The following is a 27,821-nucleotide window of genomic DNA, read 5'->3' as shown; positions in this document are numbered from 1 at the left end:
AGCTCCAGGGCCTTGGGTCTAAACCTGAAGAAATGAAGTCTACAAAAACATGCCTACCATAATCTGGTTGGGCTGCTTAGATTTTAGATAGCTTTAAAATGTTTTTTTTCTTCTGTAGACTATTGTGCTGAAAGTCTGCCCTTCCTTTATTGGCAGAATAGGATCGCATCATGACTGAAATCAAGTGTGTTCCAAGGGGCTGATCAAAGTATGTCTGGGAGTATTTGGCAACACAGATCCCCATCTATGTGGTCTGCCTGTATTACAGCCTTGGGTAGGCAGAATGTCTGGACTATGTTATATCGTCTCAGTGCCCTAAACCAGGTGGCCTCTCTACCAGACCTATCCTTGTCCCTGTTTCACTACACCCTTATCCAAAGATAAGATAGCCTTCCTGAAGTCTTTGATCACCGCATGATTCACTGAGGAATTTTATTACATACAATGTGTGACTTGATTACACAAACTACTTTGATAAGACATGGCAGCGCAGAGCAGTTTTATGCAATGACATCATTGCTTGAGGTCAGAGTACAGGCTGTACTCGGAAGGACTGTTCCACTTTTTGTTTTGGGGTGGATAGAGGGTGAAAACAGGACGGAAGTGCTGACCCAACATTAAAATATTTCTGCAATGAGGAAATTACGCAGATGTGAAGTATCTGAAGAGCCAAGGTGTTCTTCTAAATCACATAACATACATGTTTAATGGCTGGGTGTCCAAAGGAATATGCAAAGGTTTTACATTTTGGCAAGTACTGGTAATTGGTGGTTTTGAGTATGTGGGCATGTATAGAACTGAAACTGACACGTTTGGTCTGAGCTATCCTTAATGGGAATCAGTATCAGGAATGATTAACTGGGATTGAACAGTTTGGGTAAATTTTAAACTCTGAAGGAAACTTTCAGGTAATGGCAAACATCTCCAATTCAGGAAGTGGTTTTGAAAATTCCACACCAGCACACTTGGTCTAAGTCATGATTGATCAACTCTCACGAGAATTCCAGAATTCACTGTGTGAAACTGGTCATTTGCTAATGTTTGCTGCCCTGCAGTGGCCACTATATGCAATACACCTGCGATCACATTATTGAAATTAAAAAGTATTCTGCAATGTAAAACAGGCAGCCACCCTAAGTCAATACGAATTTCACTGAGCTGCCAAACAGATATCAGGGTGATTTAAATATAATTGTGAAATATTAATAAGATCAGTGTTGGAACAGGAACTGACTGCTTTTTAAGTCTCTTACCTCCTAAGAGACTTCACATAGTACTACCATTAGATAAGAGTGCATACTTAACTTTGTTTATCCCACAAGCAATCATTTCACCCAGTTTTACCCTAATCCATCCATAACTTCTTTCAGTTATCCTCTTCACAAACAGGGGAATCAAATTTCTTCTCCACCTAGTGGTAGGGGAGATTATTATTGCATGGATAAACTGTGGAAGACATTTCATGGCTTTCATGGAGAAATTGCCTCCCAGCTCACATAACAACTGCGGTATCCAGTTTCACGTACAATTTCTCTCTCAGTATGATACAAATATGCCCTCCATTTACAATTTGTGATCAGATGTTTCATTTTGATGTGACTAACAGTTTTGTAAATCAGTATACTTCATTTGTTGAACAAAAAAAGCACGGAACGCAGCACCAATTAATGTAAAATTTTATTTCAAATACTGACAAAAAAATTCCTCTCAGCACTGCTCCCACACAATCGAGACATTCTCTGTACATATTTATCTCTTTTTTTCGTCTCAACAATCATCTTTTAACTTGACATGTAAACCCTATTAACAGGAGGCGAGGCACCCCCACAATTCCTGACATGTTCTTTGGGCCAGGGGCTGATATTACCTTATGATGATAGTGGAGATTCTACACAGGAACAATATAAATCTGCTTTAGAATTGTAGTCACTAATGAGGTTGTGTTGGCAGAGGAAGAGAATGTGATTATAGGCATCACTTTATCATCATTACCATTGTATTTACATTCTGGTGCCTATAGTTGTGACATGGTGGTTCAGGGTACCTTCCATCCACAGTGCATTGTGTAATAAACACAAAGCCAGTTTCAGTAATCTAAGGAGTAGGAACACATTGATGGATGACAGACTACTTCCATCACTAATGTATGCAGGTCTTGGGGAGCTCAGGGACAACTACAGCTCCCCCTGTAAGTCCAGGTGTAAACACACCTGGTACAAATAGACCTCCAGTTTTTCCAATTGCTGGTTCACCTTTCACAAAATGTTCATCTAAAATTTCTTTCCCTTCAGCTATAATATCTATCAAATGACCTATGTCATTCATCAGGAAACACCTCTTTCTTTGTGAACGGCAGACTGTTAGCAAACTGACTATCAAGCCATTCTGGGGAATACCAGCCCTCTTTGCACTCTCATCATCCAGTGAACTCAATTTTACTCCCGCTACTGAAGTAGATGCACCTGTGAAAGATGAACCAGTACATACCTGCCATCAGGGGTCATTTAACCCAATCCACTGATGCTGGACTGGGGCAATCACACCATAAAGTAAGCTGTGCACTGTGAAGTGAAGTGATGTTCGCCTCGAACCCTTGGACAGGTACCCTTTTTTTGCAGCCACACCCCGGTGAAGATGGTTCAGACTTGTCAGCTATCCAATCAGCAGCACTTTTACTTATTTATATATCGCCTCCTACAATCTGGCCAGCAGCAAGCCCTACTGCTGCAGATAAGACCAGTGCAGCAGAAACCAAGTAAAAACAAGACCAACAAAAAAAAAAAAAAGAAAAAAAAAATTAACAACAGACAATTAGAAAACATTAAGGGAGAATCAACAGCAGTGTTTTTTTTCCACATCTGAGGGGGAAAATTTTTTAAAGAGGAAACCATAACAGTTACAAAAACAAAAACAATCAAAATAAATGGGGTATATGTCTATTTACAACATGGATGGGACTCTGCAAGATTATCTTGTGGTATCATACAAAAAAGAAAAACATCTGAGAAGGAAAAAAAAAAAGCTCACACAAAGAAAAACAGCACTCTCACACGTGACAACCACACCGTGCACGCGCACACAAGCCCTCAACGTAAAACGCCACCCCTGCCCCCACCAGCAGCCACCGGATCCAACAATATGAACAAGGGACAGTTAGGTGAGCTTCTCCAATACCTAGGCAGAGTCCATTGCTACTGCACCATCAGGGGCATGTTGGCTTCTTGTAGGTTACACTTTAGCACACCAGGTTATTCAAATCTATGATTAACACAAAGATATCCATCTACGACACACCCTCAAACGGACGGCGAGTTACATTGTGATGGGGTAATGTTGGTGATAGATTCATGCTGCAGACTTGGTAGTGCACATGCAAACAGTTCCACCTTTACACAGCTTAATTCTCCTACCCTGTGCTGTGAAGGCTCTGCCGCCTGACAGTCACCTGCTACTTAAATGCACATTAGCTGAGACGCAAGCGTTTTAACTGAGCACTTGTTTACCCCATGCTTTAAGACTGGCCATTTGCTTAGTGTTTAAACATGGATGGCATCAGGTGATTAGAGAATTACAAGGCATTGTGGGACCAAGTTTTTGCAAGGGTGGAATATAGTTTTGAGTTTAAGTAGCTTATCCAATCCTTCTATAAATGACACATGCTCTCAAGTTCTTCCTGGCAAAATGAATAAACAGTTTATAAAGTTTAAATCCATCGTAATTGTATGAAGAAATCTATCTCAGGATAAGGTGTCTCAATCTCTCAGGTCAGCTTCACAATCAGGACTCTTCAGTGCAAACTGAGGTGGCTGATACCATCGGATATTATCTGATCAGGATGCCAGGCACACTGTTGTTGGAGGCTGTGACTGTACTCAATAGTACATAAAAGACTTGGAAGGTTCCGAAAGATTGGCCGCTGGAGCCGCCCATTTTTGCAATGCAGTCTAAACCCATTTTAGGCACCTTTTTGCCTCTGTGCATCTAGTTTACATTAGAATACCTACAAAACATGAAATACAGTATAAAACACAACCCTGGAGTGTTTAAATGCAAGACTGATTGCTAGGGTTACAGCCAACACATAAAAAACTGCTTGCACCAGATATACATATTATGCAATCCAGAGACACTTTTCTTCATCACTACAGGATCCAGCCAAACTAGAGGGAAGCTCTGCCTGCCTTGTGCCCTGCCCCGACTCACAGCAGAAACTGGTTCATTAGAAGATTATCTTCACCACCAGAGAGCCAGATAACGGGAAGAATTACCCAGCTAAAGCTTTCTCATTGGATAAAGGCCAGCATGAACCTCTTTCCCACTTACAGTGACGCCGCCTAGCCTTACTGTACAGAGCACATTCACCAATGAGTGTAAGTGCCCTGTCGTGCACCATTCACCCCCCTCTGTCTATACCTGAGGTAAATCACAACCCCGATCTGTATTAACTGATTGTGCTGTTAACCTGAAAAATGTTGACTAAATCCCGCAGCTTTGACTGGCTCTACAAAGCCTACAGCCTTTATTTGCTTCCCTTAAAGCCAAAAAGCCACCATGTCATGTACAAGCTATATCAAAACAGGACACTTGAGTTCATTAAAATACCAGGACACACTGAGACCTTCAGACCCTCAGGGGCTCGATGTGGACCAAGGGCCCCCACTGTGGTGACATATATCAGTTGGGGTTGAGACACTACCATCAAACTTAACCTTAATGTCTCTTGACTGTCTTTCATTGTCACTGTTGGGTGTTGCTGCAAGCAGTATTGAAGAGAAGCCCTAACATACAATGTAGGCTGTAACCAATAAGCTGTACCCACATACAGATATGCCCTCCAATGTTGTTGTGGCCAACATTATTCCCTAAATTCAATTCTGGTGAATATAACCCAAACAATGCTAATACACACTAAATGGCTAAGTCTTACTGGTTGCTGTAGCTATCATTAAGGCTCATCTTTAAGTTGGGAGAAACCAAGGGTTTTGTAAAGTTTCACATGGACTATTTGACACATAGGAGAACTGTTCTATCCATTCATTTAAGTTCACTGTTATTTTACTTTACAAGAAGAGAATTCAAAATATTTCAAAGACAGATCTTGGTGGATTGCAAAAGACTGCTGGGGAGTTGGAGGGGGGGATTCCCATCAGTGATCATTCAAATAGCACTGCAAATGCCTTGTCGACATTTAGTCTTTTAATTCAGACTCTCTGTCTCCCTCTCTCTTTTTCTCTCTGCATCCCATAACATTCACCCAATATCTTCATTTCTTCCATTCTCTCATCTTTCCTAGTCACAACAGTCTGAGGTTGTTACGTCTGTGGGCTTTAAAGCAAGACGAAAATCTAAATTCAGACAATCAGAAGCTTCATACAGACTAAACGCAAGAGAGAAAACAAAGATCAAAGAACCCATCTGGCTCTTCTGACAATAATCTTGGGTTCGTTCCTTTTGTTCTCTTGTGTTACCATGGCAATGGCACATATGCACACTGCTGAACTGTTGCCACCTCGACTGGTTTCCGGTGACAAAGCGACAAAATGGCGATCCCCACAGAGTTGTTGTACTGTAGAAGTAGTAGTAGTCATAGCAACAGTAGAAGCAGTAGTAAAACTGATGCCTCTTTTCCCAGCCTCAATAAGATACAGCAAGATACAGTTTGTTTTGTCATTGCATTTTTTTTTTTGTGTGCAGCGATATTGTGTACAGGGGACAGGGAAAGGGGCGGGGCAGTGTGGATGGGGCTTGCTGGGGAAGAACAGGGGGAGGACAGGGGGAGGGATGCCGGACATAGCTAGGCTCCATTAACTCAAACTCCTTACCACCTTTTGAAATGCGTGAATTGCAGGCATGCACCTTGCATGAAGAACAGCTTGTAAAGCCTTTTGACAGGCAGTTGAATCACTCTTGAAATGGCGTAAACTAACCCTGTAGGTCACCTTCAGTTAGCGTCACTGGGTAAAAGGCAAACTATATACAACACATCCCAAAAATGACAGCAAAGATATGGTAAGAGAATAATATAGTTTGAAGTATGAAGATGAAGCATCATTCCAAATTTCTTAACCCAAGTAACCAACAGATGTAATATTAAACAAATTACTGCTGCACCTGCTGCTTCATATTTACCATCCCTCATGTACTTCAAATTCCTTTTTATTTTTAAATCCCTTTATCCTTTCATACCATTCCCACTCTCTTTGGCTTGAAGATCAAGGGTCTTCACACACTAATAATTTCATGTCTACGTTAACAAGGCAAACAAGATTAGACCATACTAATGACATCCACGATCCCCATAATGATATCATTTTAGGACTGTTTCAAAGGAATTTTAAGAGTAATCCTCATAAACCCTTCTTAAATGAAGATGTATAAACAACAAAAGAAATTTTCAGAAACTACACTCATTATTTTTCTAATGTTTTAAACCCCCCCCCTTTCCAAAACCAAGCTGGGAAGGCAGCAGTGGAGCAGATGTAGTAGATGAGGTGCACATGAGAAGAAAGGGCCCTGCCCCAAATCCCAAAACAAACTGACTTGAACAAGATGCCTAGAGAAGCCCGGCTGAAGGGTATGGGGTAGGGTGGGAGGGGCAGAAGGGTGTAGGGGCTGTTGCTCGGAGACGGGTGGGATGCCCTTAGCCCGCCAACTTGCTGGTCACCAGTGAGGATTTTCTCTGGGGAAGGTCCTGTGGCGTGGGAATGTGGTCCCCTGTGACCAGGTTCTTGTCTGGTCCGGCGGTGGGCAACTGCTTGTTCTTCATCTTGGCCTTGGCCATGTTGTAGTCTCCTGAGTCAAAATACTTTTGCTGGAGCAAGAGAGGAAAAGCGAGAGGAGGACACAGAGGTAGACACAGTGTTAGACAGAGAGAAATGGAGAGAGAGAGAGAGAGAGAGAGAGACCAGGGTAGAGAGCAAAAGGGGAGTGGGAGACAGTGTTAAGGGGCAAGAACAGGAGAAAGCTATTTATGTCTCTTCCTCTCTATCCCCAAATACCCTGATTCAGGCAAATCACCTGATGTTAACATGAGAACCATGGTAAAGACATACCCCATGCTGACTGACATATAAGACAAAAGCATTTCATCACAGAACAACAGGCTTTTCCCATTCAGGCTAAAAAATGTTGTCTTATTTGTAAAATATGTAAAAAATACAATGAAAAACCTTTGTCCAGATGATGTCGCCTATCCTCCAGTTGGTGCCCACACTAGCTGAACTTATATTGTGGAAAAACAGGCTTTGGCTGCATGCAAGTGGATTGCATTCATCTCACTTTTGTTCTCTTGCACAAGAGCACAAGTTGTCACGGTAGGATTAGGGGCGACCCCGAATAGTCGACTATACAACGAATCGATCTAAGGAGCCTGATTCGACTGCCAATCTCACAGTTGAATTGCCTGGTGTGGAAAAAATGGAAGTCGCAAATGAGAATATGGATTAATGAGCAAAAAAAAGACTTGACCAATCAGATTCGACTATGTAAATACTTAGTCGGGGACACCCCTAGGTAGGATGAACCTAAAGTAAAATTATAAATCCCAAAAGGGGTTGAAAAAAGGGAAAATCATAAAATAAAACCAGAGGTGTAGTGGTGCACCAATAGATTTTCAGGGCTGACACCTATGTTCATCCAACCATGTCTGCCCTTAACTTAAACAAGTACTGAGCATATTGTGATGCAGCTATGTAGACATTCTTCCAAATTTAAAAGAAAGAAGTGTAAATTATTTATGTACCATATATGCACATATAGAAATTGTACATATACAATTTAAGTATTAACAAACCCGTCCAAAACCCTGGATGCAATAAGTGAACTGTCACAGGTGAACTTTGGATTGGGAGTTACACATCCTAAGCAATTAGGATGGGGAAAGTTAATATAAGCAAGGTCACTCATGGCATGGAGTGATCTTTAAACATACACAGGACACTCCCCAAAACTACTGCACCTGTTGTTACAGATGTGTCTCTGGCATGTTTCAAGATAACCAGCTGTGGGCAGGGGAGATCTAGTAGCTTTCACATACCCCCTTCTGTAGCCTCTTCATTAGGAAGTCAGAACCCCCTGGCTTCTGGCCCAAGTTGGGATACTTGGCTTTCAGCTTGGCTTCCTCTGCCTTCACAGGGTTTGAGTCCTTCTCCTGAGAGTCCTGTTGTGGAATAGAATCAACAGTACAACAAATATGTTTTTTGTAACTCACTTAAACTCCAGTATACTACCACAACCTTAATGCAGTAGCTACAAATAATAAAGCAACAGCAACACAGAAACAGGCACTGTGATCTGCTTTGACCTAGAGCATCACATGAAGGTTAATCAATAAACTAAGTACATACATATTAATTCTTAAGGTGAATCAAAATCTAAATTACTATGCAGCCATTTATGTCACTGCATGTTTAACCAAAGTAATTAGGATCTCAGCTGAAAAGTAAAGTAGTATTTTGTGTTGTTCATCTCACACAAACAAATGAAATTTAGACCTATTTGCACATTTTGAATATGCATGCATCACAAGAAGACTCATGCAGATGGGAATATTCACAATTGTGTGAAAAGTTTTCTTTAATAGTTTTATGAACAGTTTAGGGTAAAAAGACTGCACTTTGACAGAACTTCAGTGCTCATGTATATCCAACTGTTCTGCAGAGAAACATGCTGAATTCCACTGAATCCTTCTCAAATCACATGTAATGTGCCCATCATCCCATCATATCACAGCCCATGTTTTAATGTATTTCACTGCCACTTAGACAGAGCCTCACTGCCAGAGAAGTAATATCTGCACTAAAGGGGGGCTCATTTTTATACAGCGTACAGGTGGCTAGTGACAAAACCCATCTGTCATACTAATTTGACTGTTCCCTGAAACATCTACCCCTGAGAGAATCTCAGAACGCAGAAGAAATTAAGATAATTCATTCATTTTATCGTCCTGTGTGAGGGTGTAAGTGATGGCAAATCTTTTTCACAGTAATTTATTACCAAAGTACAAACCGACGTTTCACACAGTGCTTGGGAAAAAAGTGGATTTTTATTTGAATATTCAACATTTAGAGAGACATAGAGTATTGGAAATCCACATCTCAATGAGACAGCAGTAGGTTTTCTGGCTCTGATTCCAGCACCCCTAAGCCAACGTGAATCATCATTTGAAAGAGATGCCGGGCTCTACAGTATCCTGCCAACACCAGAAGCACTGCTTTTTACTGACAATTAGAAGTTAAGCAGTGGCTCTTTTTCAGAGGACCAAGCTGGCATCATCAAGCAATCGATCCTGTAGGTATCCACTGTCACTTTGTGAAAGAACATTCTATTCACTAGGCCTCTCTCACACAATGAGATCACATCAATACACAACATAAGGGAAATTACAGGACTTCTACAAGAACACAATAATAGGCAAGAGAACACAGTGATGTCAGTAGGCTACACTGCTAATGTCAGGTGTGACCATCATGTCCCACACCTCTGTAAAGACTGGTTAAATCTAAGGTAAGAGGAAAATGAAGTCAGAACAACAAACACTGTGTAGGGAGCAGGAAGAAGACTGGCAAGACAGGCACAGGAAGCCTAACATATAACTCCCAGGCATGTGAATGCACAATACATGCGGTATGTTACAAGTGAACTTGTACAAAAATGCACTGCCCAGATAAACAAATGCTAGGTGTGGTACTATGCCTTCCACTGGGTGGGAGCATTGAAAAAATGTCATAATCTTAACAAGAGTAAACTACCAGCTATTGCAGCTACTTGTTGAACAAGGAGAAAAACTGTAATATTTCAATTGGACATCAAAATGTTAAGCATCACGTATAATTACTTGATGTTTCCAATAACCAAATAACCATTACCATTACCAAATAACTTTATCTATGATCTGTTTTATTTAGTGAGGTCCCACCACTTCACACGATGGCATTAGTTTGACTCCACAGCTGTAGTGGTTATCTACTATGCCATACCCCAGCTATCTAGTGGAATCAAATAAAGTGCCTGGATCAATGCCTTTTGTGGCATGCAAATGAACTATACAGTATACAATACAGTTGTCTGTGTGTACCAAGATGTCAGTGAGCACCATAGTCTTTAAGTTGATGCGTACAGTATAAATCAACCTTCTGAGAACCATTTTATTACATTATTGGCATTTAGCAGACGTTCTCACCCAGAGCAACTTACATCAGTTACAATACTATCCATTTATACAGCTGGATATTTACTGATACAATTTGGGGTACCTTGTCCAAGGGTACAACAGCAGTGCCCCAGCGGGGAATCAAACCAGCAACCTTTCGGTCACAAGTCCTGCTCTGCAACCACTATGCTACACTGCAGCCCCTGAAGCACATACCCAGGGCTTTGTGCCCATCTCCATAACACCCAATATCAGCTTATTAAGGTTTATTTCCCAGAAATATAGTGGAATTGTAGGATTGTAGGTATTTTATAAAGGGGAGAGTGGTGCTGGATGACCACAATCCACTTCTTTTAAAAAATGTTTATTTTTGGCTAGGCAGAAATAATTGAATAATTGAATAAGCCCCCCACCTTCAGCAGTGGGCAGTACTGTAGGTATTGTTCCAAGGTATTTTAGTGGAAAGCTGTCAGGCAAAATAGTGGCGTTTTCAAATTGATTTGGCAAAATAAACACGGATGATTTCAAACAGAGTGGTGAAACCGTTTCCAAGTCAGGCTGACACATTTTGACATGCTAGAAAATGTTACCCCAACCAAATACCATTACAGGATTACTCCCGATTAGACTGCATTGAATGCGAAGAAGGTCCCTTTGGCCTGAAGCCCTGTACTCTGTCAACTCCTTCTGAGGGCAGGAGTGGGCAAGAGTTTCTCCTTGTGCACTACCATGTGCCTGGGCTGGCTCAGTAAGGCAAAGACGGGATTGTCTCGCCTACAGCTGTCGACTTTAAACTACTTCCGTCCTCCTCATCCTCCTCCTATCTGCCTCTGGCCCAGGATCCAAATCCAAGCTACTTATTAACATAATAGCATGAATCTTAAAAATGAGACAAGGTCCAAAGTTTCTGCCAGGGATTACAGCCAGGCAGCCTCCTCCACATTGATTAAATATTACTCCATGTATCCGAGGAAAAAAAAATGCGCACACACACACACACACACACACAAACTCGGAAACAAACATTTTCCTAAGTTTGGATAGCACTGACAAACCCCTGAATTACCATGGAGCACTTCATCCGCATCTGAGAGAACAAGAGGTCTGACATCATCATCCAAATTAATTTGATTAATTGTGGATAATAAGGTTAATCACCACCCTAATGCAAAAACAGTCAAATTTCTCCTCTGGGTGATACTCTACATGTTATGTTCAGCTTTTTAAACAGTTAAAGTTTCCTGAATCTTTCATGAGGCTTCATGATCCCCATCATTGTCAGGACTATCAGAGACTCATTGCTTGGCCAGTCACATTATTGTGCTGTTTCAGTCAGTACAGTTCACTTTAGTCCCACTCATTGTGGGGATCATGAAGCCTCACTCAACCATCACATCGATTCATTGAATCCATCTGCATTTGTCCTTGAGCATTATCTTTTCTTGACTGGTGACATGTAATTGATTGACGTAACCTTCAAAATCTATTTGAGGGACAGCTGGAGGCTGAAGGCCACTCACTTCACCTAGAGGGGCAGCTGCAACCTGACTACTGAAGATCTGCTGATCCTGACCAAAGACAAAAAGAACTGAAGACAGAGAAAAACATAGATTCTGGTGTCCTAAAAAATACATCCTGAAGAATATGCCACAGGAGCTTAAACTGGGACTGATCTCTCCAGATTCTGACCTTTGGGACACCAGCACGTTTTGCACTTTGGAACAGATACTGGATCAGAATCAAAATCTTACACTAAATAGAATGGGTTAGGATTGTTGAGTGGGTGAACTGATCTTAGGTCTGATGTCAAGGACAGAAAGTCCCCAGTGCAAGCTTTGGTACTGTCAGGAAATGAAATCCACAACTGCCTCATGGATGTAACAGCACACAATCTGGGCCAAGGTGTGTGTGTGTGTGTGTGTGTGTGTGAGACAATGTTTGCCAACTAGAACCAAAAAAATGAGTTTCTTGAAGGTCTTGGAACAGACAAATTATCATTACACCATTTCACAATTAAAGCAACAGACTCAGGAGCCCAGAGCTATTGATGCTTCATGATCCCCAAAATGTGCAGAGCCACCATGTGCTGGCAGCTCCACCCTTTATGGGGTTCATGAAGCCACACCCTCCCAGCCTGTGTCTTGAGGTTCCCTTCCTGTGTGGGCATGGCTGAAAAATGAGCTTGTGAAAAATATGAGCTCCCGGAGACTGTGTGCAGATCTTCAGAGTCATGTTGCTGATTCATTTGGAGCCGCATCAAGAAATCTATGAGTTGCTATATTCAGCGTCACCATGGGGAAATGGTGGCACAGTCTCGACTCCTGACAAATGACTGTCTTTCATCCGTTTGCCTGGATTCCTCTCCTCCCTCAGGCTGGTTCCGCATGGCCTGGACTAGCTCATCAACCATGGTACCACAAAACAATCACTACTGTACTCAGTCTCTACGCAGTCAAAACTGCAAGAGCAGACCTCCTGCAATCATGGCACCTGTAAGTTTTTTAGGTCACAGAACAAGAACACAACAAAGCAGCCTTCTGATACAGTCAAGTTTGCGACAGATGGTGATGGTGGGGATGATACATGGATGCATCAGTGTTTTGATGAAACTGTGATCGGAGGACAACATAATTTCAAAAAAATTGCTTCATTATGGCTGCAAGATATAAGTCAGCATCTACCAGGGATATCACTGCACAAACTCCAGTTATACATTCTGTGCTTGTTGTACATCTGTCTTTGATGTACCTCTACTGAGGATGAAAGATATTTGCCACAAGATCATGTCACCAAGATGTAAAATTCTATGATCTCACAAGGACTGAAAAAGAATGACAAGAGGCCACTAACTGGCCAGGTCTGATATCTTCCACCACTGTAACACTAACACAATTGGCCATAATTACATTGAACAGATAGGTTATTCTTTTGCTGAGCCTGATGTCAAACCATAATAGGTACACCACAGTGACAGTACAACCTGCAGTAAGTCCTATCAGTGAATATAGGAAGTCAGGAGTAACAGCTTTATGTGAATTTCAATGACATAAAGGCTCCAACAATATTAAAATCACTTGCCCCAGAGCACATGACATGTTCTCACATACCATATCAATGGTGTCCCTGAAATCAGCAGTAGCACCTAAATGTTCATTTTAAAAAAAAATCATTTCTGTGCAAGAAGAGAGGAACTGATGAGGAAGTTGATAACAGTCAGTGTCTGTGATGCATCTTCTAAATTACTCCTGTCATGGTGTAAAGGGAACAGCCTCCATGAAATCCAGTCAGAATCCAAATGGAAGGGAAAAGAGTGGCTCAGGGGAAGGTAAAGAGCAAAGGACATTGCCACAATGACATCCAAATCTACTTGCCTTGTCAGTTTACTTTTATGGCCCATGCCAAAAATTTGTGATTTGCCATTATATTTTAGGGATGTAATTTATGAAATGGTGGCTTTGCTCTGCGCTAGAGGTATTCCAGAACATATCTGAGGCAAAATATAGCTTCCTCTACACAAATGGACCACTTCAATCATTTTCATTGACATTCTTGTAGTATGTAGGAAGCAAGTCTTGACAAATACAGACATTTTCATACTGACCTCACCGTATGTCTGAAGAGGGCATGGATATAGCTTCACACCAGCTGTGCATTATGACTACAACATCATGAGCTCACGGGGATCCAATAAACAGTGCACTGCGCACAGGCTTGGAAATTTCCCGAGCCGCTTTAGTAGCTGTAAGTTGTTATAACATTAGAGTCAGCTACAAATACACGAATATGAGTTAAATTGCAATACTAGGCCTAAATTATATTATTAGCTATGTGGCAACCTTGAGAACATTAAGTTCCCAGAAACCACAGTCTTCCCTCAGAGCCCAGTCTGATTCTTTCCAAAGTGGCCCACCGTTATTCGAATATCAACCCGTTCTCTAAGGCTCCTACTCCACTCCTGCGATCATTCTCATCTCCCTTTTCATTACCCGAAGCAATATGATTGCCAGGCATCTCCGTCTCCGGCGTGACAGGGCCGTTCCCTAAAAATTCAATATCCAGAGCTAGGTAGCTAGCTGTCTCGATATTTATATGGAAACCGGAAAGCACTCTGCTGCTAGACGACAACATTAACCAATGGGGTATATGGATTTATTTGATTCCTGAGCGCAAACACTAACCAGAGTGGGGATAACCCGTGCACGAAGGCGGGACTTCCGTGTCTTACCATGTAAGAAAAAGGCGAACATGACATTTCGAAAATTACGCTTCATCTTTTTATACTCTTAAATGTAATTGATCATTTCGTGTTTAACTAATTTGTAAGACAGACGTTTACCTAATGTTATTTCGTTAAATCGTGAAACGATGTGGCGTAAACGTTGCGAATGCAACGAAGAGCTGCTAGCGAGCACTGTATAAAATCATAAACCTTGCCAACTTACCTGTTTTTCCTCGCCAGACTCCATCTGAGCCTCTGACTCTTGGTTTTCTGACGACATTTTAGCACTCTGCAAATAGTAACGCGCCTTTTTCTCGTCTGAAAAAGGGGGCCTTTATGTAATCACCCCTCTCTCCTGCACCCAATTCGTCTCTGTACAATATCTCTATTCTGTCCAAAATGGCGAACGACAACGGTGACATCATCGTGCGGGATCGCCAGGTTGGGAATGACAAATACAGTGGCCAATAGGGAAAGAGAAAACCTCGGGGGGAACCAATAAGAGACCAGCAATTGCGGGCCGAGACTATTATTGATATGCTCTTGAACAGTTGAAAGGGGGGTACTTAAGGAGCTAAGTAGCGCAGGTACTGCGATATGCGCTTACTGTATGGCACTTTTGAATTTATTGTAGGACATATTCCGTTACAGTAGCACTACTGAACACAGCACTTGTTAGGGGCTGACAAATGTTAGGATATGGCCGATTGTGTTCATTATGTGCTGTTGTTCCTTCAGCCTTCTTAGATGTATTTTATATTCCTTTGTAAATAGCACTGGATGGAAGCATCTGTAAAATTACTAAATCTAAACGCAAGCTTCACTCAAATGCACTCAGACATTAGCAAATTGAACGTTTATTCAGAAGTAATCAAAGCTGCTTGCTATACCTTATTTGAACTCATACACACCTACAACAGAAAACTGCTGACTGCTATATGTATATCTCATGAATATTTCAGTTATAGTATGGCGTTACCACTATGGCAATCTATTATTATAGCATATGCATTATAAATCATTATATACCACATTGTGATAATGGTAAATAATTCACCATATTGCCATGTTGAAAAATGCACATTTTTGGGATGTAATTGCAGTTGTAATTTTTTTTTAAATGCAAAAGTTAAGCAAGGTGGACTTTGATGGACACAAACAGGAAAGAAATTCTGTCTTTGTTTCTTATCTTCTCTGCCAGTGGTGGTGGTGCAATATAAACTTGACACACCTTGTTAAACACATTTACAAAAAGAACAGAGAGAACAAGGAACACCCTCAAGAAAATACAATATTACTTACACTGCTGTAATATTGTATTTTTCTCTTTTGCCTCCTGTAACAGGGGCTTTGGTAATTATTAATTAGTTTAAGAGGATGTCTGGAGAAAGCAAACACTATAGAACCCAATTTTACAGGTTAACTTTGTGTACAATTACTCTGGCATTCACATGATAGGGGACAATAGCACTTGGATCATGCAGGAGTACACACGTCAAGTAAAATACAATGCATGGCTCTTATCAGTCATGGCAACAGAGGGAAAGAAAGACCAGGAAACGTACCATGCTATTGGATCTCAAATCTTGGTCAAGAAGTGCATGCAACAGAGGGTGGAGTTGAACTTTGTCTACATGTTCTGTGTGTGCCCAGAATTAAATATTGATCAGGTAAACAGGAACTCACACCTATGTAATCAGGAAATCAGGATCTGCATTTTAATTTTACATTATAATTACCATGTATGGAATGTTTTCAATGTGGATTGGATTAATGCTTACTAAGATGGCCTGACATTTTCATTGTGTGCTAATGCTTGTGCTTTTGATTTCTAAGTTTTCATCACAAAATTCTGACCACGATGTGCACTGTTTTATAATCAGCCAATCAATCACATTTTATTGGATGATACGGCTGTAGCATTTAAGTGGCTGCTCATTGAAGGGGAGGATCTGATCCACTGGTGACATCCGAACACCTTGCAGGCACCTAACAAATTGTAGGGTGCCTGAGAATGCTGGAATGAGGAAGGCCTGGTTGACCTACTCCTCCTCAATGGAATGAAGCCAATTTGATCCACTTCTGTGGGATCCCATTGTCAGCAATGGCTGGTTTTGAACATAGGCCTTAGGGCTCGGTCTGCACTCAAAGTGAACGCCTTGATGTGACTAAATTAGCATTGCCCTGCATAAGGTGTTGGATATTGTTTTGATAATCTGTTTGTCTGTAACTAAGGGACCAGCAGAGTTCTGGTTTAAAAATTTGTACTGCACTGCTGTGTTCAGTGGGGATGTTTACAACTATGCAGGCCACCTTTAGGTGAGGAATCACAAAGTCATAAAAGCACATGAAGAAGAATGTTGCCATAAACTATTATTATTACTTTCCTTCAAGGTATAAGTGTCCTCTTGTATGCTGTCGATGGTCAAGGAGTATGTCTTGTTGCTTTTATGATATTGTTTTATGTGCAATGTATTGCCCTTGCAGGAGGCGGCTCGTGATTTAGCAAGAGTTAACAGTCACTTTTGTAAGTCGCTTTGGATAAAAGCGTCTGCTAAATAAATAAATGTAAATGTAAATGTAAACAGTGTGTGAAGTGACCTGATCACAAGACTATGGCTCAGAATTTCAAATCAGAGCAACGAACTGCGAAAACGGAGAAAGATGAGCCATACCGCTATAATTCTATTGACTCTATTCAAGGGACACCTTAGTCAAGTAAAACGTAGTCTTATTTTACCTTCCTTTTCTGCAGGCCATTAAGAATGCCTTATGTCATGTAGTTAATAACCATCTCCGACATTGAACGGATTGTTGCTGTTGATTCCAGCTGCCTCCCCCGGGTATTCATAGAATTAATTTTAATAATCCACTTCCTTGCAGAATTTACATTTTTTCTCGCACCTGGAGAAACCCTTCTACGTGAACGCCCTCTTGTGTCTAAATCTTATTGGATTGAATCAGCGTCCATCTGCTTAAATATACATAATTCTATTTAAAAAATCCCTCAGTGGGCGGTGTTTAGGTTTTTGTTGTATTGTATTATTGGTCTGATTTTGACAACTCTCTTTGTGATTGGTCAATATTCTAAGCAGCAAGTTTCTGAGGGGTATCATGCTAGGCTGCAACTGACTAACAGGAAGTTTTGTATTTACATTAGCGGCAACTCTTAGGAAGTAGGAAGCTAACAGATATCTCGTGTCGCACGACTGTCACTGCAGAGCACAAAAGTTTACATGAAACATCTAACGGAGCACAACTGGTAGAAGAGTCTTCTGAAACTGCTAACAAATAATCTTACAGTAAGTAGAAAAATACCCTGTACCTTGTTGTCAACCATTTAACCAGTTAGATAGCAAGCTAGCTAGATCGACGAAGCTGATTGTTCAGACGGCAGGCTACTGTACTGTACTGTAGCTGCGAGCAAGCAGCTAACTCCCTAATATGTGGCCACCTGTTAGCGCGACATGCTACCACCTAGCTAACATGTTGTTATTGCTATATTTGCTTTGGAAAAAAATGTTTTATTTGTCTCCGGATTGCGGGCGTTAAATTGTCCGTTTAACCGGTGAACGTTAGCCAGTCTCTGGTAAAAGTTTTTCCCTGGATAGTTACTGTTAAGTTTCGATGCATGTGCATGTGGCACACGGAAATAAGTGTCACCTAGTCGACGAGCAGGCTATCCATTATTTTTATATAAAAATATAGTCAGTATACTGTAAGGGGGTGAAGTTACAGGATAAAGTAGATGACCTACCTCGACGGATCTAAGTAAAACTTTACTAGCTAGAACTAGATTGTTGGACTAGCCTATGCTTTTATCCAGTGAGCTATCAAGCTACTGAATGTACCCTATCTTTTTTATCCACCTGTAACTAGATAGCGTGTCTACCTAAAACAAGGCAACCCAGCCATCTAGCGAGCTCAATATTGCAGCGTATCAGTTGTTAAAGTATAATATATAAATATAACAATACCAGACTATCTAGACAACGTATGAAGGAAGCTAGCTAACTAGCTGGCAAGACTAGCTATTTAAAAGTCACGAGTGTTAGCTTGACAGCTATGATACCTCTTTTGTCTAATTATTGCAAACAGCATGACATGGAAATCTGAATTGTTTTTTTGTACACGTGGGGTATTTCTTGAAGCTAAACACAAAGAAGGAAAACGGCCGCAGTTACAGTAGCTTTACATCGCACCTTCTCTCGAACAGGAAGGAATGCATAAGGAACAAGGCACCTAAAGTTCTGGTTGCAAATGACTGTGTAGCTAACACACCTTAGGCAACTTCTGAATTGCCGGTTATGGAGCCTATTCTGAGTCGCTCAGCAAACCAGTTTTTTTTCCCCCTGTAGATAGTGTTGCCCCGGCCATTTGATATACGTCTGGGGACAAAAGAAAGAATACCTGTTAGACTGAAATCCCATCTTAAACTGGATGCAGCTGGGAGTTCATCGTTTTCCCACACTACTCCCGTAGCCCGGTGTGTTGCTATCAGCCTACTGCTTGGAGCGTCAGCATCAGGCCAGGACAGTGGCCAAACGTGATACCGGTAATTTGTGTATGGCGTTCTGTGTCAAACTTTAAAGCCTTCTTATCGCTTCACAACAATGAGAGATCATTTGCACGTCATGGTGATCCCTCACACTAGGAGTGTGGGTGTTATAAATGAATGGAAGTTTTTTGTGGATGAGGATGTGTTACCAAACTCTGGTCCAGGTTCTGAAAGTATCATAAAAGGTACATTTGGTCAACCTATGTAAATAAAGAATATTATGACATGCCATTTTCACTAAAATGTAACAGGAAGTGTTATCACTGAGAGCTCACACAGGTATATTAGTGTTCCATGTTCCAAATTGCATTTTTGACAGGATACGTACTCGATATTTGGATCGGTTTTACTTGGCTTATAAACGTTATCCTCAAGCACTTGAAATGTATTCAAATATTTGTTATCTAGTTATGTAAAAATGTAGTTATGTAGACTTATGAAAATGTATGCTACAATCTTGTTAGGTCTGAGTCCTTCTGAATTTTGTTACTGAAGTGTAAATTCCAGAAATCCTGTGACGCTGGATCCAGCAATGCAGCCTAGATGAAAACCTGGGCCCTAAGCATATATTACCTAGTCTTTTATATATCGGAGAGAACTGCTTGTGTTCTACAACCTAACTCCATATACCCAACAGGAAAGGCTGATTACGCAAGTGACCAAAAGGACAGTTATTAGCTGTCATTTTTATTCACAGCACAATATTTAATACTGTTCTAATTTGCTTTTGGGATATGCTAATTTATTTAGGTTTTCTGCAATATTTTGTACATTTGGGAAAAAAATCATAAAATATTTAAAGTTGTAAAGATGGCCTGGGAAATGAAATGTTTTGCTTTTTTATAATTAATTTGACCCTTTTGGGCAGCTCTGTTTTTAATATTTGCATAATTAGTCTAGAACAATTTCAAAGTCAGGATAGTAATATTTCTTGTAAGGGGACCAAATGTACTCTCACTTCTTTCATCCTCCACATTGTCTACTGAAGGCGAGCAACATAAAAGCCATACCAGTATACAATATCGTAAAACCAATATCGTAACCTGGATCTACATAATGCAAAAATGATCATTATGGTCTGTAAGACCTGAAAAATAATCATGTGTTATTTAGTCCATATCGTCTACCCCTGCTGTGTGCTATTAGTTCTTTGCTCTTCCGTGCTTGTCCAGGTGGCCGGGCTGGCAGCATGACCACGCTAACCCATCGGAATCGGCGGGCTGAGCCGGTGGTGGAGAGGCGGGAGGTAGAGGATGACTTAGGGCGAGGCGCTCTCCAAGATGAAGACGAGTGCGATTCTAAGGATCTCCGCCTCACCCTCATGGAGGAGATCCTGCTCCTGGGCCTAAAAGACAAAGAGGTACTGCAATGCCCTGATCTCGGATCAGTGACAAGTGGTGTAGGGAGCAACTGCTGATCTGTTCATTTTTTTCTGAGTTCTAATCTGAGATTAGTGTGACTGAGGGGAGTGGGGGCCAAGAGGGTGGCTTGTAATTCCCTTCCATGGAGTGTTAGGCTTCCAGGGTATGTTTTGTTACTGGTTCTAGGAACACTGATCATCTGACATTTATATCAGAAGTGTTACAACATCTAAAAGGTTTATCCATGATGTAAAAAGAAAGGTCAACCCACAACTGATATGGTCATCATACCCAAATGCCTACATATGATGACAGCTACCTTGAACCAACATGTGGGGACTTTTTGAGTCTTCTGGAAGCTGTATGTCATGAAATCTTGGCCACATTGGTACAACTCTTTAGAAGTGGGAGCTATTCTCTCAGTGTTTGTACTTTATGGCTTTGATGATAGTATTTAGGTTCTTGAAGTCTGAATGAGGATCATTTGTCTGTCAGATTTCAAATTTTGTATTTATACTTTTTGTGCCTTTTGCAGAAATTGAAAGAACATTTTTTTTGTTCAATTACAAGAAATATAACACTTGAGCCGCTCAGGACAAGGCATGATTGGATTGAAAAGAGGCCTTGGTCTACACAGAAATTGTTAATCATATCCAGTGCAATTTGTACCTTTTATACTCCCATAGATCTTAGAAAATGCCTTCTCCATTCATTGAGTTAATAATGCTCTCAGTTTAGATGGATTCACGTTTTTTTAAAGGTGTACCTCACTGTTGTATAAAAGTCTTTTTCATTTTCTTGAGGCACCTCTTGCTATAGCAGACAGACCGGTCACACAGACAGGACTTTCCTGTTATTTGAAATGCTTAGACAGGGTTGATAAACAGCTAAGATGTTTCTTGCAGTATTTTTTTCACACCCTGTTTTACTAGTCGGGTAACATTGCAAGAACCTCATGGTCTTGCTCTAATGTTTTTTGTGTGTTCTGTAGCTCCCCAGCCCTGCAGAGACAGAACTTAATTTGTGCAATGTGCTCAATATATCTGTTGATCCTTGATACTCTCTGTTGAAGCTTTGAGCACTCACATGTATTTTTTTGGACAGTATTCAGTGGGTTTCAAGCCAGTTTCGTACAGATCAATTATCTCTTATCTTGATAGTCACCCTCATGGTCTTCCTGGTTTGTCGTCGCTACAGCTCAGCTGTTTTGGTCAGAGTCAGCTCAGTTAATAATTGGCAAGTCTAATGGATGTTAAGTTTGTCAACGTATGTGGAGTATTTTAATGCATCCTGTGTTGTCGTTTCCATGTCCTGCTTCAAGCCAGCTGGCGTTTTGATACGTGTCTTGAACAAACATCCTTGAACAGCAGCCAATGAGTAAAGCACACCTTTTGAATAAGTACAGAGTACAGAGTCACCTACGTACACTGTAAAAAACCTTGATGTATAAAAATGATGCCTCACACTTTGCGTGCGTGTGTGTGTGTGTGTGTGTGTGTGTGTGTGTGTGTGTGTGTGTGTGTGTGAGAGAGAGAGAGAGAGAGAGAGAGAGAGAGAGAGAGAGAGAGAGAGAGAGAGAGAGAGAGAGAGAGAGAGAGAGAGAGAGAGAGAGAGAGAGAGAGAGAGAGAGAGAGAAAGAAAGAAAGAAAGAATAGTCATGCACAAGAGGGAGCAGGCACAAAATCAGCTTGTGTTGCTTAGGTACAAGGTGTAATGCAAGCAGTCTTATGCCTACAGCTCTGTCTCCAGAGGAGAGTCATGAAAAGTACTCAAGTTGTATTGAGTATCTGTTGTTGAGTGTCTGTCTGTGTACCTATGTTCTGAACACTGTTGATGTAAACCAGTGAATTTAAAACATGTCTAGCCCGGAGCTAATTTCCCTTCCTCATTACTGCCAGTGGTGTCACTGGAACTGACGCAGCTCTGCACTGTTCTGGTCAGTCGGTGAGAGGCACTAGGAAATTATCACGAGGAGCTTTTAGGTTTTTTTTGCACAATACATATTCTGTGCTACTTTAGTTGAACTTCAAGGCAATGTTCTTTATAGTTAAGTGCTTCCTAGAACAGCTGAGTGGAGTATGTGTGCGTTCTGTTGGTCAAATATCACCTGTCAGGTGACAGTGTACCTGTTCAGCAGGGTTTCAGTACTCTGTGAAGTCAATGGGTCTTACACAATGCTGTACGTCTGCATGATAAAACAAAGGCATTCCTGAAAGCTAGGTGTGGTCTCATTGACTGTGAGCCGCCTGTAGGAATTGCACCGGATCATCACCTCTGCAATGATTTTGGAGCCATCCAGCCCCATCCAAGTTTTTTTGGTCACTGATGCTGCCAATTTAAGGTTATAAAAGTACTCACCATTACTCCCAAGAAACAGGAAGCCACCAACTGTTACTGTGCTTGGACATTTCTGTCATGTTGTGCCTCTGTTGTCCATTGTAGAAGTTGCTTGTGGACAGCTTCAAGAGAAACCCTTATGTTATTTTTACACCTATATTTCTGATCTTACATTCTTGTCAAGCGTATATTTTAAACTTGGTGCTTGTGTCTTTTGCTGTGCATCATTCTTGTTACATGGCTAGTCTTGCTGATTTTTGCTGTGGCTCTGTACTAGCAAACCTGCACTGAACAGGAATTGGTGCAAAATTTTAAAAATTTGGTTGGTATCCACTTTAGCTCATAGGGCCCTTTAAAGCTCATCATCACTTGTTGGACTTGACACACCACATTGTCAATTTTAGGGTGTGTGCACCAAAATTAGCAAAAAATGCTGTAGAAACCTGTAGAAAACTTGCAAGGACAAAGAAGAGTTTTATGGGGACTAAAATCACAATATGTTTACTAGGATTTAGGGTTGAGAGGTTAGTTTTGGTTAATTAGCAGAACTAGCCTGATCTCTGTGGATTTTATTGATGCTGGCCACTGGTTAGCCTCAAAGTTTTATCACAATTGAGATTTTTAGCATTTTTCATTAGATTTTCTACAAAAAACAGGATTTTCAGGTTTGGAATTATGGGTGGTGTAATCGCTATGCATGCTGTAATATTTTCCCATATTTTTCTCATTCCCATTTCTCCCAGGGCTTGTTCTCTGTAAGCATTACATAAAAGCTACGTCACTTCAAAGTTCCATCACTCACACGCCTAAGGTCAACAATTTAAATGGTTGCTGGAAGGCTTTAGCCAGATCAGTAAAGAATGCATTGTGCATTCTCATTAGTAATAAGCTGTCTCTGTTTAAGTTGCCTATAGTAAGCAGTATGAATTTCAGCATGTATATTGCTACCATGGTTTGCCGTACACTCAGTGAAAGTGCTTGTTAATATTGGGGCCTTAAACAAATTTGGGTAAGCTGCGTCAAAAAGTTGAATCACTTGTTCAAATAAATTGTTTAGGCTCTAAATTTAAACCACCATTTTAAACATTCAAATTGGATACTAGCTATTATCAGTATTTAATTATCATTTCAATGAAAGTTTACTCATAAAATCTCAGCCAACAGCAAGTGTTTATGTACATGGCGTGCTTCCACGGGTGGAGCTGCTTTAACGGCTGCACCACCCCACCCTGCTGACTTCACAGTGCAGGCTGCTGAGAGCATGATGCATTTCCTGTCTCCTCCCATCCTCTCAGGGCTACACGTCCTTCTGGAACGACTGCATCTCCTCGGGCCTGCGCGGCGGCATCCTGATCGAGCTGGCCCTCAGGGGCCGCATCCACCTGGAGCCAGCCACCATGAGGAAGAGGAAGCTCCTAGACCGCAAGGTAGGGCCACCTGAGGAGCCTGGCGGCCTGAGCAAGAAGTGCAGTGGAGAACAGCAACGACAACAAAAAGACGATTAACATCACACATAAAGGGAATGCTATAATTAAATACACTACATTTAGCAGATGCTTTAACGGAGCGACTTATATAGGTTACAGTTTTACATGTTATCCATTTATACAGCTGGATATTTACCAGCTAAGCAAGTCTAGGTCATGTACCTTGCCCAAGGGTACAGCAGCAGTGCTTCAGTGGGGAATTGAACTGACCTTTAGGTCATGAGTCCTACTTCTTACCGTTATACTACACTGCCGCCCCGAAGGTGCGTGCCTTGCAAAACTCTCAGTAAACAGCAACAGCTAATCAGAATTGAAACCGTGAGAGGAGCATGGTCTCCGGACAGATGCTGTACATTGACGGTTGTATGAGCCTGTTTGTCTGAGAGTTGAAACTCGCATGTGAAATTGCATATTTTTTGGCTTACACTCAGAAATTTTCTCTTTACTGTGAGTGTTACTGTACGCATGCAGAAACTAGCTTCATACCACCATATGCAGCCTTGCTTGTGGAGTGGACTTATTGAGCTGTGGTCAGCAGTCAAAAATGTTGTGATGGTAATTCAGTGAAAGTTCATCCATCCTAATTGCAGATCCATTTTTTATCTGACTGCCTTTTAAAATAAACCTGAATTATCTTATCATTTTCTAGTCAAATGTACTTGGCATAGTTACACAGATTACAGGTGCATTGTAGCAGAGACACCTTTCTTAAACACAGTTGTGCTTTTTCTTTTGATACAATACAGACATGCATAAATAGTGGGTAAATAACATAAACTGTAATTCTTGGAAGTGAAATAATGAGAAATGAAACAATGGCCCCAACTGCATCAATGATAGTTAACTGACTCAATTTTGCTGTTGTACTCACCTTCTCATAACTTGCTGTTGAAAAGTATTGAATTGGCCTTTAAGCAGTCAGTCTGAAATGCAGTGTAGTTAAGAGTATAAAGCCACATTCAGAGGATCCAGGATCTCTCAGATAATTTCCCAGGGCTTAGTCACCTCTGCTCTAGAGTTTGATTGGATGGAGGAGTCTTTGTCAGATTTGTGTGATAGTCATGACATTCCACCCTTCTCCCAGGTGATTTTCAAATCAGAAGCCCCCACAGGTGACGTGCTGCTGGATGAGGCCCTGAAACACATCAAAGCCACTGAGCCCCCAGAAACAGTACAGAGCTGGATCGAGCTCCTCACAGGTGAGGCCAAGTTTGACTAACCGGACACTAACAGGGTTGTAGGTTTGAAGCCTATGTTGCTCTCAATAGACTTGGCTCAGGCATTTTAAGGAGTGCTTTGGAAAGCTTCCTTGAAGAAATACCCCAGGAATACGCTTGTACCAATCACTTAAAGATCGACGCTTTTAATACTTGCAGTATTCCAGTTAGCCTGTGGAACAAGTTGTAAACCAAATTTCCTGTTAAACTATTTGCACAGTGTTTTGCGTAATGAACACACCCCTAGTTTATACTTTAGGTAAATAGGGAGTATTCACAGTATTTACACCAACACCTGAGGATAGTCTGAGAAAACAAAACACCTGGACATTGTTTTACTGGCCATGGCATGCATTCAAAAATCTACCCGGAAACGACCCTTCCTAGAAATGGGTGCTCGATACATAAAACTGAAATCTTTTGATGGGGTTTGACTTCAAGTTTCAATAAAATGTGTATGTTGAATGATAACTGTAAGGAAAACTATAGAACAGCCTAGGGAACTGCTTGTCGCATTCATTGAATATTTCCTTCTATGTATGTGTGTATATCTGTGTCCGTCTGCGCACGTCTGTGTGAAATAGGTGAGACCTGGAACCCCATGAAGCTGCACTATCAGCTGCGCAACGTGCGGGAGCGGCTAGCCAAGAACCTGGTGGAGAAGGGCATCCTGACCACAGAGAAGCAGAACTTCCTGCTGTTCGACATGACCACGCACCCGGTCACCAACACCACGGAGAAGCAGAGGCTGGTGCGGCGGGTCCAGGACAGCCTGCTGGACCGCTGGGTGAACGACGTGCAGCGCATGGACCGGCGGGTGCTGGCGATCATCGTGCTGGCACACGCCTCGGACGTGCTGGAGAACGCGCTCACCTCCCTGTCCGACGAGAAGTACGAGGTGGCCTCCTCCCGCTCACGCGCCCTGCTGGACAGCAACCCGGACGTGGAGGGCAACAAGTCCCAGGCCTGCGAGATGATCTGGGCTGTCCTGGCCGCCTTCAACAAGGCCTGAGTCAGGGAGAGGGGGGCGACGCACACCACCGAGGGTCCACTTTCGGCACGTCCTCGTTCCCTGTGACTAATTCACCCCAGCAGAGCTGTCCCCAGCCGGGGTGAGGGGTGCAGTAAGGAAAGGTGTCGGGGGAGGGGGTCTTGGAAGTCTGGAGCATTTTGAAGCCTATTTTCTCGTCTTAATGTCCGGGGGGACTTCTCAGCAGGTCTTAAAAATTGGCACGTGAAGGACTCTGGGCCTCTGACAGGAGCATACCTTTCTTCAAAAATGCCTAATTCCTTCTTCTTTTTTTTTTTTTGTTTTGTCTATTTCTGTTAGAGTTTTGACATTAACAGTGACTGGATCTCTGGTAGCAGTTATGGAAAAGCAGACACTTTGTGTTTATATTGGATAGCAGCTTGGGGAAAACCATTTTCCAGCTTTGTGTCTTAAAAGAGAAGCTTTGAAAGGAAAGCAGGCAGACAGCTCGCACTCTGTGAAGTGCTTTATGAAGGCGCAGGATAGTTTGCTTCATTGTTAAAAGCTAGCATATTTGAGTTTACTCTTTTGCCCCAAGGGACACAATCTGATGGGTAATCTGTACAACAAGGCAATATTGGTAGTCATTACTGTGTGTTTTTTTTTTTGTACTCTGTTCTCCTCTCTGTTTTGTAGAAAATATTAATATATTCAGATGAAGGGCTTTTGCAAAATCACTTTCACTTTTTAATTTCATGGTTGTAAAAAAAAATCTGGTATTTGACTGTTCTAACATAAAAAGAGCTATACATGACATATGCATTTAATATCTATAAATGTGTACATTAGCATATGTATATTTAATGCACATTTTGAAGAGTATGGTCAAATATCAGACCCTCTAATCTATTATTATGGATTATAATATAATTGATAATTTATGGTGTCTAGAGTTGAGAAATTTGGGGTCCTTTGAAGAACATAGGCACTTTAGCTGTCTGTAGTGAAGCCTGATCTGTACAAACAGGAATTCATCCGTTCATCACATCCTTTTTGTTTGCTGCTTTTTTTCATTTTTGTTCTAAATAAAACTTAAATTAATCAATGTGTACTGTACTAGCAAAGGCCATACCATACATCTAGAATTTAAATTCTAATTTGTATTTTTATTTTATAGATAATGCATTGCCATAATCTAGTGAGCTTCTCTCATTGTTTGGAGAGACATCATCTCTAAATAATGGTATTACAGTTCATGAGATTATTATCGAGTAAGAACACAGCCCCAAAATTCTGGTTTCTGGTTTTCTTAAGGCCTGAGTACTGGAATATTTTCTGCCTGTACACTATGGAATTAATTATCTATCTTGTGTCAAATATACAGACCACCTCAAGCATCCTGGCATTATGTTGTAAATTCATTTTAGAAAGACCATCTAGACCCACCTTCATTATACCTGCATAGAGTGTGTAATCATTTTCTTGGTGTTGATGGTTCATACATAAAATCTGTTATACAAAA

At 41.3% G+C, this 27,821-nt stretch overlaps 2 protein-coding genes across 3 annotated transcripts; one reads left to right on the top strand and one right to left on the bottom strand.

Annotated features, from left to right (window-relative positions):
• Nucleotides 1-2,890: 2,890 nt before the first annotated feature.
• LOC118796530 (alpha-endosulfine) lies at nucleotides 2,891-14,756 on the bottom strand. The gene is made up of 3 exons (XM_036555469.1): nucleotides 14,593-14,756; nucleotides 8,036-8,158; nucleotides 2,891-6,811 (listed from the first exon to the last, which is right to left on the bottom strand). The coding sequence occupies exons 1-3, from the start codon at nucleotides 14,647-14,649 to the stop codon at nucleotides 6,641-6,643; spliced, it is 351 nt and encodes a 116-aa protein (XP_036411362.1). The 5' UTR covers nucleotides 14,650-14,756; the 3' UTR covers nucleotides 2,891-6,640.
• A 2,782-nt stretch (nucleotides 14,757-17,538) lies between these two features.
• Nucleotides 17,539-27,010, top strand: LOC118796375 (Golgi phosphoprotein 3-like). Of its 2 annotated transcripts, XM_036555225.1 has the most exons (6): nucleotides 17,539-17,671; nucleotides 18,728-18,924; nucleotides 20,100-20,287; nucleotides 23,921-24,052; nucleotides 25,197-25,311; nucleotides 25,914-27,010. In XM_036555225.1, exons 3-6 carry the CDS (start codon nucleotides 20,117-20,119, stop codon nucleotides 26,339-26,341), a joined length of 846 nt encoding a protein of 281 aa, XP_036411118.1. In that variant the 5' UTR covers nucleotides 17,539-17,671; nucleotides 18,728-18,924; nucleotides 20,100-20,116; the 3' UTR covers nucleotides 26,342-27,010. The 2 variants fall into 2 exon arrangements, with proteins under 2 accessions (XP_036411118.1, XP_036411117.1); XM_036555224.1 differs by lacking the exon at nucleotides 18,728-18,924.
• The last annotated feature ends 811 nt before the right edge of the window (nucleotides 27,011-27,821 follow it).

Source organism: Megalops cyprinoides, chromosome 21 (genome assembly GCF_013368585.1).
Source record: "Megalops cyprinoides isolate fMegCyp1 chromosome 21, fMegCyp1.pri, whole genome shotgun sequence".
In the NCBI taxonomy this organism is placed as follows: domain Eukaryota; kingdom Metazoa; phylum Chordata; class Actinopteri; order Elopiformes; family Megalopidae; genus Megalops; species Megalops cyprinoides.
The sequence above is the reverse complement of the archived record's forward strand: the minus strand, read 5'-3'. Positions and strand labels throughout refer to the sequence as shown.

Coding starts and splice junctions, on each gene's coding strand:
- LOC118796530 (XM_036555469.1), bottom strand. CDS start 14,649: ATGTCGTCAGAAAACCAAGAGTCAGAGGCTCAGATGGAGTCTGGCGAG. Junction 8,159..14,592: donor AGTCTGGCGAGGAAAAACAG/GTAAGTTGGCAA, acceptor ATTCCACAACAG/GACTCTCAGGAGAAGGACTC. Junction 6,812..8,035: donor TGAAGAGGCTACAGAAGGGG/GTATGTGAAAGC, acceptor CTCTTGCTCCAG/CAAAAGTATTTTGACTCAGG.
- LOC118796375 (XM_036555224.1), top strand. CDS start 20,117: ATGACCACGCTAACCCATCGGAATCGGCGGGCTGAGCCGGTGGTGGAG. Junction 24,053..25,196: donor GGAAGCTCCTAGACCGCAAG/GTAGGGCCACCT, acceptor CCCTTCTCCCAG/GTGATTTTCAAATCAGAAGC. Junction 25,312..25,913: donor CTGGATCGAGCTCCTCACAG/GTGAGGCCAAGT, acceptor TGTGTGAAATAG/GTGAGACCTGGAACCCCATG.